General features: G+C 36.8%; 1 protein-coding gene and 1 long non-coding RNA gene across 2 annotated transcripts in view; one reads left to right on the plus strand and one right to left on the minus strand.

Moving 5' to 3' along the window:
- Window positions 1–4,734: 4,734 nt before the first annotated feature.
- Window positions 4,735–15,443, plus strand: part of LOC5575051 — a 70,957-nt gene continuing 60,248 nt past the window's right edge. The window contains exons 1-2 of the mRNA XM_021852712.1: window positions 4,735–5,041; window positions 5,109–5,313. Of these exons, the coding sequence (XP_021708404.1) occupies window positions 4,929–5,041; window positions 5,109–5,313 (318 nt within the window). The 5' untranslated portion in view covers window positions 4,735–4,928. The remainder of the gene's footprint in view (window positions 5,042–5,108; window positions 5,314–15,443) is intronic.
- Window positions 11,285–11,930, minus strand: LOC110678971. The gene is made up of 2 exons (XR_002502101.1): window positions 11,514–11,930; window positions 11,285–11,437 (listed from the first exon to the last, which is right to left on the minus strand). It is a non-coding gene; the product is annotated as an uncharacterized LOC110678971 (long non-coding RNA).

Consider the following 15,443-nt stretch of genomic DNA (forward strand, 5'->3'; position numbering starts at 1 on the left):
ACCTGGTCAAACCAAGGAGTGGATCACTTCTGATGCATTCGATGAATGCAAAATTATTTCGTGCATTCAAATGCATTTAAATGCACACTCAACAAATTTGCCTTTCATGGCTTGCTCCAATGTTGGTTAGCTATCCTTGTCGGAATGTCAAACTCATTCTTCTTCTACAAGCTAAAGAAAAGCTGCCGCACGGAAAAATAAAAACACTTCCTATGATCTCGTGTCGTAACCGATCATGATAATCCTCCATTTTAAATGAAAGTGAACGGTGCCACACGCTTACTCATAGGCGAATTGAAGTCGCTAGTTTCTTATGCCGACTACAGTGAGGCAAACTCTACTATTGGCCGGCTGCGAAATTGATGCTTCGAAGAAGCCTCTGATTAGCTGCTGGGACTCTTTGGAGAGCATCGGATATTGCCATTTTAAGTTTCACTTTCCTTTGTATAATACTTTAACCACTAATGTTCTTGAACATTCAATATCGTCTGTATGCTAACCCTCGCAGAAATTTCTGACAAAGTCTGTTATTTGACAACCCATACACAAATTAGCCCCTTCACCTTGATTCATTCAGCAAGGGAGGCTGAAGAAGAGAATACCAACCTTAAAAGCTAACAGTTCCTTAGAGCCGACCCAAGGTTTTCGACCAACATTAGGTAGAGAAAATAAATCAAGTTATTGGGACAAATAATTTTATGTGTTTTTTGTTATTCTTGATTCAAGAATTAATGTGGATTTTATTTGCTACCAGTAAGCCAAAGACTAAGTTTCTCGAGATAAATATTCCGAGAGTGCCAATCAATTCACAGGGGGTTGGACAATGTATTCCTGTAATCAATCATGTTTCCTATGCAGGCACTATGCAGCCTTCTAAATTTAACCTATTTTATCGTTGCAAAGCTACAGCTTGATTATCTGAACAGAATAAAATTGTGATTACACAGCCAATTCAGATTACCGACCCCAGTTAAATTTTACTGGGTTTTGGAACTACGGGTTTTTCGGTAATTTTTAGGATTACCGAAAAAGCCCAGTAAATCACAATATGTTTTGATTGATGGAAATTACTGACTTAGTCAGTAAAATTGTAGAGCGTTTTTACTGGCTTTCCAGTTTCCCATGCTCCGTGCTTTGCTTTTCCGGATACTGTTTTTTCAGAAATCAATACAAATTAAAACCCAATCGACTTGAACATGGACATCGACATGCATTTTTCGTACGAATAAACATCTACGATATGCTCATATCTCAGTGGAAGTAATCGAAAAATGTGTGACAAAATCATTATTTGGAAGGTTTGCATACAAGAGGCAAACTCAATGATGCAGATGAATTTACCTCTTGTATGTAAACCAACCGAATTTACCAACGTAAGCAGTCCTGAGCCTTTTTGGTTGCTTAAAATGGTTGAGTTTCTCACTAAATTTCGACTACTTACCACAAGAAAGCGCAAAATAAGTGCAGGAAAAGATTGGTTGCCATAGCCGTGTCTCCCGGCGCCGGACGATTTTACAGCAGGAGATTCTCATTTGACACTTCCCCGCATTGTTTGTTTTGATTTGATTTTGACGACAAGTCAGTAAAAAACACCAACTACTGAATAGTCGGTAATTGTTTTACTGACTTTTCGGCCTGTTCGGTAATGCTGGAAAATTGGGTCTGACAGCAACCGTAGTTCAGTAAAAAGTAAAAATTATTACTGAACCTCAGAAGTTTTCAATCAAAAAGCTGAAAGTTCGGTATTTTTTATGATTTACAATTCGTACCCAGTATAAAATATTACCGAACAAGCAAATCGTGATTGAGTGTGTAGTTGAACAAAATCAGTTCAGAATAGAAACTTTCACAACAAACAATGATGTGTTGCTATAGAACTGTACTATGGTACGGGCCAGGGCTAAGTTGATGAATGTGTCGAAAAAATGCATTAAATGCAATTTGATGTAACTTAAGATCTAAGACAAGACGTGTCAGGTAGCAGTACAAAAACGAAACCAATTGCCTGTCAAAAAAGACCATTTCTCATTGGTCGATTTGGCAAAGGCCTACTTTCACACCGTTGAGTTGAATTGCAACAGGGCTCTTTGTTGCAATCCTGGCCGTGTTGCTAGTTCATATATTAGGGCTTTTACCAATAGTTTGAACATTTTTCATGAAACCTTTTTGTTTTAAATCTAATAATATTCGATGTTAAGTTTACCGCATATGCTCTTACAATGCTAAAATAAATACAAAATACTTAATTAAAAAGCAAAATAATGGAAAATGCGTTAATTTTCTACTAAAATTACGTCGGTTTTAAAAATAAACCTGATTTTTAAAAAGCTAGCATCCACTATTGCATTGAATGAATAAAACGTGCAAGAATCAATCAAATTATGATCCTTGATTTTCGAATTTGTTCACAAGATTTGCCTAAAAAAGGTTCTGGTAGCAATGGCTTTTGCATCGTCAAGTTTATCGACTGAAAAACAATGAGGCAGTCTCAGTTGAGCTGTCACGTCTTGTCCTAGCTTAAGATGTGCATCAAACCCTCAAACAGTCAATGGTCCCTTCAATATCGACTCATGGAGGGTTGACTGTATATGTATAATATATATGTATACATAAAACACCCTACTGTTTGAAAACCCCACGTTTTCCCACGCATCAATATATAGGCCTAAGACAGGACGTGACAGCTCAACTAAGACTGCCCCGTTGTTTTTCAGTCTATAACCACAGACAAACGGACGTAACACTTAGAAAAAAAAAATTCTTCAAAATCCATTGCCCAGTTTACATCATCATCATCTGGTGAGCATGTTGCACGAAACAACAAGACCTGTAGAGGGCGGTAGAGTGATTCGTCAAACACAAAAAGAAACGATGCGCACGCCTCTGGTTGTGAGATTTGTAACATAGCAAATTTAAAATGACCGTTGAATGAGTGGTCGATGGAAATTTCGTCAGTGTTACGTCTGTTTGTCTGGGCTATAACCTTGACGATACTAAATCCGTTATCCATCGTAGTGTGTTCTGTATTGCGGTTGCAATTTTTGTCTCGCATCATATCACTTACTTTTTTTTTGCCACCCATCATTGGCTGCGGTCATTCCTTTCATTCCTGTGGGGCTGCGCCCTGACTTATTTTTACTTTTTGAATATTTTCACCCAACATGTCTTGCTTTCTGAACTTGTTTTGTTTACTCACAGATAACAGATGTTTATGCTAGAACAAAAATCTTCTGAAAACTTGTGTAAGTATTCAAACTAAAACACGTTGAAAACACTAGCGCCGCCACACAACGTATTGCTGCAATCTGTGGTGAATATAAGTATCTTGAAATGTTTCATATTCACCACAGACATCACCATGGGAACTTATCGATAACAGCGCCACCACGTTGTTGCTACTTGTGTTGCCACTTAAAATCACCATTATTTGTTTTACACAGTTTTACAATCGGACATAAACATTTGTTATCTGTGGTTTACTTCTTTCAGCGAAACTACAAAGAAAAAAGCAACAAATGTTTTACGCAAAAATAGAAATTTTACCAAAATTGTAAGGTATAAGACCAATTAAAAACAATACAGTGTTCTGTTATATTGTTTTTGAATTGTATATTCAAACAAGAATTATGTTGCTTCGACATTCAATTACAATACGCTGTATTGTATCCAATACGTTATATTGTAAATTAATGGTTTATTCCATTCACTGAATGATTCGTTTTTATCCGGGGAAGTATGGACCAATGCACGAGTTCATTATTTGACGTTTTAGCGGTGCCGTGTTATTTATGTGACCATGGCAACGAGTGAATTTGGCACCGCTCAAACTTCAAAATAGTGAACTCGTGCATTGATCCATGGACCGATGCATGAGTTCACTAATTTGACATTTGAGCGGTGCCGAATTCACTTGTTGCCATGGTCACGTAAATAACACGGCACCGCTCAAACGTCACATAGTGAACTCGTGCATTGGTCCATACCCGACCAACCAGTCTTCATAATTCTGTATAGATCTTTAACCAACGATGGCGATCGCTAACAGTTCAAAACGAATCTATATCGATCGCTATCGAAAATCACTGACTGGTTGTGGCCGCTACGCTGATCATAAGTACTGTGCAAAAGGATAGGACAAGAAACGGTCAAGGAATGATTCCGCTACCGAAATTACTTTAGCTGTACGCTGCTGAAAAGTAGAGCTGATTTCATAACGCCGGTAACGCCTGCCGTACAAATCAAAGGGAGCTGTCACTTTTCCGAACGGAAAAATGTGCCGCTCAATTATTCCGCAAGTAAAAGTGACATTTCGCTCATACTGAATCAGCTGTCAAAATTACTTGGGTAAAAAGGAGAAATTTTACTTGAGCGATTTACGTTTCAGGTCCGTACTTGGCTTTGACCGGGTAGTGGTTTCTGCGCTCGTGTACATACACGTTACATGTCACCAACATTACTCAAAGAGTGCTGGTGAAAAATATAAACAAAGATCAGCTGTTCCCAGCAAAATCAAACGGCAGTATTTTCCACCAGCAAATTTGCACATATGTTCGTGACATCGCTCGGCGAGAGCTCAATAAATACTCTGATTTCTGTTGAAGGACATGAGCTTGTCAGACGATTCGAGAAGGATGTTTTGGTTTAGTGTAGTGACAGATTTCAAATTCATAACGCTTTCAAGCGTTACGTTCGGCTTTGTGCCAGTCTTATTTTGATTGATTTCGTTTCTCATCGAAAACATCGCAAAACGTTCAAACCCGCAAACGACAACGGCCGCCATTCATCTGAATGTAGTTTGTGTATCCTTCTGGTGAAAATAATAATCAAATATTCTATCGCAAAGAAGTGCTTATTCCTCTAATTTTGCTGTAATTTTGAAGCTAAGAGTGCAAGGGTTAGTTTGGAAGGTGATAGTTTGAACGCGCACAATGGAAGACCTGGAAAAAACCAAGGAAAACATTCAACCGTTGCGCGGCGGTCGAAATGTGGAGCAGCTGGAAATAGCCCTCACCTCGGAATCGCAATTGGCCGAAGAAAGAAGGTAAGCTCTGTTTGAATTAATCTAGAATTAGGGATTGTTTAAATAACGTTGGCATCGAATTTTGTAGACAACACGAGCAGCGCATCGAGAAGTACGAAGGTGACGATCCGCTTCTGCCTTGGTACGAATATATCTGCTGGATTGAGCAAACGGACATCAGCAATGGGAAAACTTCAGGCAGCAACGAGATTCTTCTGCGATGTATCGAAAAATTCGAAACGGAAGAGCGCTACCACCAGGACCATCGATTTATCAAGCTTTGCATGAAATATGTAAGTACAAGTATCAGCAGGGCTGGTAGCAGGACTATTTAGAGCGTGGATCACTCAGTGTGTCTACTAGCATGGGACACGGTTATATGAAAAAATTAAGATTCTCGCTCCAGTCCACTTTTTGGATTGCATTTAGACACCATACCAACTGTGCAAAATTTCAGCTCGATCGGTGAAACTATATTTCCGCGCCGGCTGTTCAAAGTTTGTATGGGATTTACTTTGCAAAGAAAAATCGCCAGAGGTTGCCCTCTACAAAAATACTGAACACAGATTTCGATAGGTATTTCTACGATGAACAACATTGTCGAAGACCGCAAAGCAATCCAATGCTTGTGAAAAAAGTTATTAAACAAATACTATTTGGAAATTTTGCCCAATTTTGTTATTCCTTTACGTGCTATTCAACGTCGCCTTGCTAATAGGTTTTCACTGAATAACACTGTTTTCACAAGTCAAGACTAACAATTCAAAAGGCCTCATCTCCAAAAAGTAAACAATGAGAAAAATGCAATCTCGTTTTGTCAAACAATAAATCAAATTTATATTATGAATTTAAGCTTTTTATGTTATTTTATCGTCCAGAAAGTCGATGGATAAACTGATTTATAGCTATGAATATTCATTACTATCATTTTAGCAAAAAATCCTGCTAAAAAAACGAGTCAAAGGAAATGAGGCTTTTATTTCACCAAAAGCTGTGCAGCCCTTTTCATTTGTGCCCATAGACGCCGGCCGACGCTGATGAGGCCTGTGAGTTGACGCCTTTGTTTACTCTAAAATGTGTTGAGGCCTTCTAGTTGTGGCTTGTTTTTTCATCATCTTCTGATGTGGCCTTTTGAAAATCATTCAAAATTGATGATGAAATAAGAAATTTGAAGTGTAGAAGAGTGTTAAGTGGTGAAGTAAAGTACATGGAGATCCCTACAGCAAGAGAAGATTCGTGCGGTCGATTAAATATGTGATTGATTGAACCCTTCGTCATCCATGAACATTATGTATGTGCTACGCGAGTTTGTCGTCGAGAAAATGTATGGAAAATTGGTTCAATTGATATAATATTGCAATTAAACGTTATTTTTCATGCAATTGAAACCAAATCGTGTTTTTGTTGATAATTTGTGAAGTACAGGCAGGCTGACACAGGTATTATTAGGTAGTATGATACAAAATACATCTCTTCACAGGAACCCGACAGAAAATTTGATTATGTTCGCTGTTGAAACTATCGCTGTGTAAAATAATACAGGGAGCGGAGCGGCTGAAGTATAACTTGTATCTGCTAAGTAAATTTGAAACATTTTTTCGTAATTTTAGTTGCAATTTTGATGTTTGTTTAATAGGCCTCAACTCGGTTTCAAGTAAATATAGAAATGGGGCCTTTTTGGGAAAAGGCCGCATTTACGATTAATATCCTAATTATCGGGAAATGAGATGGGGCCTTTTAGAAAAATGATATTTTTTCAACTTTCATGCATATTTTTGCATGACTATTGTATGTTACAGTAAGAATAGGCTCTTATACACTTAAATCAGCAGAAACCCGATTTGTTTACATTTTGGACTTGAGGCCTTTTCAATTGTTGGTCTTGAAGTGTCGGATTGCTTTGCGGTCTTCGGCAATATTCTTCATCATGGAAATACCTACCGAGGTCTATGTTCAGAATTTTTATAGAGATCAAGGGCGACCTCTGGCGATGCAAAAATGCAATCCAAAAAGTGGACTGGAACGTGAATCTAAATTCTGTCCCACAATAGTGTCTACTATCTGGAAAACTTGGAATTACCAAAGAATTTCAAACACAATCAGGGAAATTATTTTGAATAAGTAATAGGTACATGGAAAACATGTTCTTTTTGTGACATTTTTTTTTTTCAATAAAAAAAATCAGTTGCGTCGTTATCAAAACGCTAGGAGTCGGATCCTATACTTGGCACTTTTGATTCACTTCGACAGTGTTTTCTAAACTCATTTTTGACCACATTATGCGTTGTATTGATGTGCTTCTTACTGCAAAGTTTCAGACAATTCGGCCGACAGAAACCGCCCCCATGTCAAAGTGAATCATGGAAGTGCCCAAGTAGCTCTGCACCTTACTTACTTTTAATGTTTTAATCATTTTTATTTATCCAGCATAAAACATGTTTATACAATGAAACAGCAGTTCCACTGCGTCGCTCTTGAGCATATGAAAAATGGTTGAGAACATTCCACTTTTTTTACAAAAATGTTTCTTTGCCTAAAAATAATAAACATTGTAGAGAAAGAGCAAAAATTACAACAGGTTTGAATAATTTCTCAGGTAAGCATGTGTTCTTTAAAGTCTTGATCACTATGTTAATACAAGTCGCTAAAAAGCATATATGAGCTTTATTTTGATCAAAATGGTCTCAAAGGCCCTTTTTTGCCTTAATACGTGAGCCTAAATTTTATATTTAGTGGTTTTTATTTACAAAACTAAAAGTTATTCGATGAAAATGTGTTCACTGTGTTTCGGTTAGAGAATAGAATACAGTGAACACATTTTCCTGTTATTTTTTTCAATTTTGAACGAAAAAATTGGTTTTGAAAATTTTGAAATCAATGATTGATCCTGCCCCCTTAAAATAAGTTTTCGGTTATACCATTTTTTTTCAGGTTCAAGCAAAGTATGCTGTTTCGTTCAAGAAAAGTAACGAAATTCCTTGAATGAATGGGTCAAGAAATTTACAAAAATCCCCATTTGAAATGACATTTCTTCTCAATTTCGTACTGCGATCTGAAAAGTGTGATTTTCTGGACCATTCCTGGGAAGAAATTTTCCACGCATCGAGATTCCTTTTCTTGTCAGTAGCAAACCAGCCTTAAGGAAACAAGAATTGATATTGAAACTTTTAGAAAATACCAACTACGTATCAATTAAAAGGTTTGAGTAATCTGCTTGCAATGAATCCTGATGCAAAATTATTTAGGCTCCAGAGAAACCTTCAGACACTATTCCACTTGATATTTTTCTCAGATCCCGAGGAATGCTTTGGGATCTCCAGAGATTATGCCTGGAATATTTTCAGGAACGCCTCCAAGGAGGCTACCAGTGATTTATTAAGAAATGCTTATTGGGATTTCTTCAGAATTTGGTCCTGAAAATCCTAGTGCACTCCGATTCTATAACATTCCCCAGAAAACTGTTCCCCAGAGGCACGTCCGCCAAATAGGAAATTTGTACCAAAGGAAAGAGCAGGGAAAGATGGAAGGAAATATATACTATACCACAATACCATAATTCGCCACCCTTGGAGATGGCTCAGTAATGTACAATGTTTGAAGACACGACTCCAAACTATTCCAATATTGCTTGTGCTGAGTTGCTGCCCAAGAATTTATCTGAAGTTCCACCCAGCACTCAGGGCCAATGAAGTCATGCGATGCTCCATCACGAGCTAGCTCATCAGCCAAATCATTTCCAGCTATGGGAGAATGGCCAGGTGCCTATACAAAGTTTACAACGTTGGCTGAATTCAGTTCCTCAATTTCAGTTAGATATGCGATAACAAGCTTTGATCTTGAGTTGATCGAAGCAAGAGCTTTTTTAGCAGCCGGACTATCTGAACAGAAATATATGACTTTTCCCATTACGTGCTGTCGAAGTTCTGACTGCACTCCACACAAAAGAGCAAAATTTTCCGACTGAAAAACGGTACAGTGTCTCTATAGTTAGTAGAACTGATTCAGCCTTAGCTCACAAGAATATACACCAGCACCAGCTCTACCTTCAAGAAGGGAGTCATCAGTGTAACATACTCAAAATAATCCAAACGTCATTGTTACGTGGAAAATCACGTAGGCCAGTCCAAATTCATTTTACCCTGGCTTTACCTGACTAAGGTAATGCTCACCACTAAGGTAAATACCTGACTAACGTAATGATAATCATCAAAAAGATACCCGGTTATTTTCACTGTGGTTGCCCATAACACTTGCGTGAAATTCACGTAGACACTTAATTCATTCTGACCAGTTTTGACATTTGCACATTGCGTTCATTCTGTGTTCAGCGCAAATGTAAAGATGGTGACCACTAGTTTTTTCAAGAGCATTTTTGATATTTTGCTTGATAGTTTTTAAGGTAAATATGGTTTAGATGCAAGATAAAGCTATACTAATTAAGAATTTATCTAATTGATTACAAACACAGCAAGGCCGACGCGCAACGATTGGAAGGAAACAGCTCCTGAATGATCAGGCACCGGCCGGAGTCAAACGGAGAACGTGCATTTACTGTAGTTTTTTACCTATTCTACAGAAATATTCTAATGCAGCTGTACACTCAAAAAAATCCAAACGTCATTACTACGTGAGAAATCACGTAGATCATTCTAAATTCAGTTTACCTCCACTTCACCTGACTAAGATAAAGATCACTAAACCATTAATAACCACCAAATAGTGACTCGGTAATGTTCACTGAGGTTACCTATCGCACATACGTGGAATTCACGTAGGTGCCTAAGTTCATTTTGACATCTGCATAGTGTACGTACATTTGGTGCTAAGCTCAAATCTTAAGATGGCGCCCGCTTGATTTTTGAAGAGCTTCAGAAGCTGCTGGTGCTTTAAACACTGTGTAAGATTGATTTCAAGGTATATATGCTTTGAATACCGAAGAATCCCTGCATTACTTCGTATTTTATACCTGATTTATAACCTGTATCAATTATAGCACGCGAAGGCTACAACAAGACAGACCAAACCCACAAAATTGGGGAAACAGGATTCAAAATGCTCAGATTGACAATAAAAATATCACAATCTTTTAAGTTTGTTTACATTTTCCAATTGGGAATTAGTTTTTTTTTTTCTCCAAAGCCTATTAGAAATAAGATTGGTCTTTATTACAGTTAAATTTAATGCAAAACCATCTAGGTCCTATTGAAACGCTACGTAAAGGCTACCGGAAAATCCACGTAGCTCTTACGTTTAGCGACGGGGAATGGACGAACTTCCAAAGTTCATGCGTTCATTCTTGGCTACCTATGATTTACGTAAGAGTTACGTGAAAAGTGCGATGGAAAAAAATCACGTATGTTTGCACGTAACTATGACGTTTGGATTATTTTGAGTGTACAAATTTATGCTGGGTATCAAGTGAATCTAATAAATATTTTAATTTCTTTAGTTTGTTGCTTTTTTCTACCGTAAAGTACCCATATTTCGCGCGCGCTCCTAACTTCGCTCACTGTTATTTTAAACATGTTTTGCAAAAGACATTTTTGTTGGCTAGTATTTTAAATAATTCTACTTCAGTTATGATTATACAACTTGCAATTATACAATCCAATATGTATCAACTAATATGGATAAAATGGCAGTGAGCGAAATTAGGAGCGTGCGCGAAATATGGTAGCATCATGGTACAAATCAAGAAAAAAAAAATTTCCGGAAGCTAACGCAAAACAGGTGGTTTCATTGAAATATATTAATGACTTTTAGTGAAAAATTATGTGGGATTTATTGGAAACCTTCGTAAGAACTACGTGAAACTCCGATGGAACGGATGAAGTTCATTAGTTCATGCGTTCATTCGGTGCTACCTTAGATCCACGTAAATGCTACGTGAAAAGTGCGATGGAAAAATACCACATATGTTTTCACGTAGCACTGACGAGTGGATTATTTTGAGTGTACACTCAAAATAATCCAAACGTCATTGTTACGTGAAAACATACGTGGTTTTTTTCCATCCCACTTTTCACGTAGCTTCTACGGGAAACATAGATGACGAAGAATGAACCAATGAACTAATGAATGCGTATCATTCTATCGGAGAACCGCGTAATAGCTACGTGATTTGTTCGTAAATTTTACTAAGTAGTTGCATGGAGCCTAAGGTATGTTTCCAGTAAATTTGACTAAAATTTTGTATAGGTGCTATCCGTCTTCCTTTGCATTGTTATTTTTAAATCAAATTATTTTTCACTAAAAACACTTGTTAAAAAAACCATAACATTTATTGAACCATCGTTTTGGCACACAATAAGTATTACACATTGGGCGTAACAATGCCGACACATCTGATATCAAGGTTAGTCTCGAACTGGATGCCTGATCCTCGAATCCTTCGTCAGATAGTTCCAGATTACTTTTCTGTTTCAAGAAAAGGATATCACAAACAGAGTTATAATTAATTAGAAGCATAACCAAATAAGAATAGTTTACTCACGCTTGAACTTCACCAACGGGATAGCCACCAGTTCTTCCAGAACTATATAGCAATGTGATTTGCATTTCTAACAATAATGCAGCCCGAAATGGCCCGATGATCTGTCGAGAAGTTCAATGTAAGTCTCACTGCAACATTAATAAAAAAAGTTACCTTAGAATTTAATCAAATTGATGGCAAGTCTCCCAAATATTTACCTTTATTTCCAACTGACGCCATCTTTACGATTCATTGCAAAACAAAATGAATCGAGGAATGAACACGATCGGAATGAACTCAATCATGTACGTAAATTCCACGTAGAATCGATGGGTTCATCGCAGTGAAAACCACCAGAAGTCCGGTAGCTGTTACGTTAGTCAGGTGGAGTCAGGGAATGGTTCATTATTATGGATCTACGTGATTTTTCACGTAGTAATGACGTATGGATTTTTTTGAGTGTACTATATTGCGCAACTAGGGTTGTCATGTCTTTTACGGCTTAAACCAGCCGACGGTGTGTTTTTTGACGTTAACTACGTCTTACGGCCAGTATGGGTGTTAATTGAAAATCTATAATGTTGCGACCGCCACGAAATTATGTAAGATTTTGAATACTAATAATTCAGCCATTTACAGGTAGATTTTGAATATTTTATCACCAATCGGTCAGGAATTTATACAACATTTTACTCAAATTAAGAAAACTTTTGATTTTTGACGATAGATTGTTGAAAATTGTGAAAATATCGACCCCTTTCTTACGCAACCAAACACGTTCAAACACGTGGGTTGGGAAGCACACTATAAAAGCAGACCAATTTCTGCTTCTTTGCTCATTCTTCTTTTGACGTTAACTACGTCTTATGGCAATATACTGGGTGTCAATTGAAAATCTATAATGTTGCGACCGTTACGATATTATGTTAGAGTTTGAACTGAAGGAAGGCTGCAACTATGACAATCGACTAAAATTCAAATACATAAAATCACTTGGCGTAGTTAACGTCATGCAGTAGTGTCTTGTACACAACCCCTTCTGATTTTTTTCATATAAAACGTGAAGGTCGCAGACACAAAAGTCAATTTGGACAAATTGAGACGTAATTTTGTGAAAAATAATAGAATCGTTCTGGTGGGATTCGATCCCACGACTCCCAATACGCTAGACTAGGCGCGTTAACCAACTATCACACAGAACGGGTAACGATTTTGCAGCGCAATCGGCCAAGCTGAAACCAAAGTCCGTCACGACCCCATATTCTCCTCACAACCCTACCCGTAGTTGGTTAACGCGCCCAGTCTAGCGTATTGAGATCGAAGCCCACCAGAACGATGTTATTATTTTTCACAATTTTACATCTTAATTTGTCCAAATTGACTTTTGTGTCTACAACCTTCAAGTTTAAGGTGAAACAGCTTGAAATCAACTTCTGAAATTGCACTTTTTATTTTGGCTTTGTGCACTAGCAGAAAGCTGAAAATAAGAAGATCAGGAACGTTTGCCTACTATTTCTCCAGTTTTGTGCCTTTGAAAACGCGAGTAGGGTCACAAGTCGGCCATCTTTGAATTCCGAGATGTTTCACCTTAAATAAAGAAAAAAATAATACTACTGTTAAGTGCCGCAATTCAGCGCAGTTACGGAATAAACCATTTCAAATGGCTAATTAAAAATTAGTATTGCATCAACAAAAAAGCTTTATGAGTGGATCGCTAGCAAATCTGTTTGAGATTATGGGAAAATATAAACTAGACTATATTCATAATTTACAATTGTGATTTTTTTTAAAATAATTCACTCATTGAAATTGCCTAATTCCGTGCATTTTTTAAACACTTTTCCATATTCCGCGCACTCGCGAAACAATCAAATTAACATTAATTTCAATATAAGGAGGCATCCATTCATAACGTAACGCTGAAATTGAACATTTTCAACCCCTCCATAACACTTTTTGTATGAAAAAAAGTAAAGTTTTGTATGAGCCGTAACGCTTTAGTCTACGTTTTTATAATTTTTTAACTATCACATGAAATAAAGATAACATTTGTTATAGTATTTTCATTACCGTGGCATTGCACATTGGTCCACGGATCGAAATTAAGTGGAATAAATTCTTAACTTGAAAAATATAAGAGATCCCTCCCCTTGGTTTTGCGACCTTGCCGCGATGGGAGGGCATAATCCATTAGCCCATATGATGGAAACCAAAGGCGTAGACTGTAGTGGTGGTATCACATTTTGGCATTTTTTTGCTTAAAGCCGCGTAATAATTCATATGGCATAGAACAGTGATTCCCAAAGTGGGCGAATTCGCCCCCCTGGGGGCGATTTTCATGTCCAGGGGGGCGAAAATTTGTAAAATGAAATTTGGGGGGCGAAAAAACTAGGAAGGGGGCGAAAGTGTGAGAAACTAAAACAACGATTCATAACATTTGGAGAAGACACTCAACTTAATAGAGGATTATACTTAAATAATCTGAAGACTAGTTGATAACACGTTAAATCTTTTTGTTCTATTTATTGTACATCTTGCATTTCAAAAAGAACAATAGAGATATGTTGAGCAAACAATGACAAACTACAGTTAACTCTCCCTTACTCGATATTCCGTATCTCGATATCGAGTTAGAGAACCATAGTAAAAGTTGGTTTTCATGGCTAACTCGATGGTCCCTTGGAACGCAGTTGCACTGCTTTTGTGTTCTGTTACTCGATACCTCCCTAACTCGATGGTCCCTTCAATATCGAGTAAGGGAGAGATGACTGTATATTTGATAAGCATTTAGGTTTTTAAAGCGTTAGTGTTCACTTGAGCTATGTATTTGTAACTGAAATTTTCTTAAAAGATTTGGTATTCAAATCTACGTTATCTATTTGTAATCACAGACAAAATTGAAAGTGTTATTAAAGTGACAAATAAGTGAAAATTATTAGATATTTTTAGAAATGGTTTCGAAAATACAAAAGAAATAATTTGATGTTTTTCCGTTCCTCGTGAAACAGGAAATTTTAGATTTGGACAACTAATGTTACGATCATTGACATTGTTTTATAACCAATATCAGAAAATTAGACCGTAAAATATCAAAAGCCAATGTTATAGCCAGTCATAATCGAAAACGTTAATCAGGCAACAAAAAATAGATTTGAAGAAATATCGTATAGAATCCTGCAGAGCGAGTTTTTTTTAATTAAAAAACCAATTCACGTTAAATTGCAGTAAACAAGATAAATAATATGTTTTTTTTTATAAATTTTGCATTTCAAAATTGTGGAACATTTATTACTCAGAATTTAAATTTATTTTAGCTAATAACACAAGAGAAAATAACTTTCAACTAGTAAGATTAATAAGTTTCGAAATACAGAAAGTGAGCCATACCTTTTAAAAGCCGTGAAATTTGGGCCAGTAAGCATATACACAATACACAAAGGCTAGTTATATTTGCTGTTATAAATTGTTGATAAATACATCATTATAATAATTCTCATCACTGAAATTCAAGAAAATATGTTCAATAGATTTGTTGAAAATCAATGAATATGATTGTCGCCTGACTTTGTCGTGGATATAAGAACGAGTCAAGGTGATTTTTTGAAATAAAAAATGCTTAGAAACCACATATAATTGACATCTTTACACTAGTAGTTTTGATTACTTAACCAAGCTTCGATACACTTATGCAAATATTTCAAAAACATATCAGGGGGGCGATTCCAAAAATTAATTGGCCTCAAGGGGGCGAAAGTAAAAAAAGTTTGGGAATCACTGGCATAGAAGCACTAATATCTCGGATGTGATCAGAGACGAACCAGCCAAGGGCTGAAAGTCTCTCTAATAAAGAAAATTCATTCATTCATTCGGATGTGATCCAACGGACATACTGCGTCATTGATAGAATTGATGCCCATTTCAAATAATTAATCTATTCATTAGCTTCATTTT

This window comes from Aedes aegypti, chromosome 3 (assembly GCF_002204515.2).
Source record: "Aedes aegypti strain LVP_AGWG chromosome 3, AaegL5.0 Primary Assembly, whole genome shotgun sequence".
In the NCBI taxonomy this organism is placed as follows: domain Eukaryota; kingdom Metazoa; phylum Arthropoda; class Insecta; order Diptera; family Culicidae; genus Aedes; species Aedes aegypti.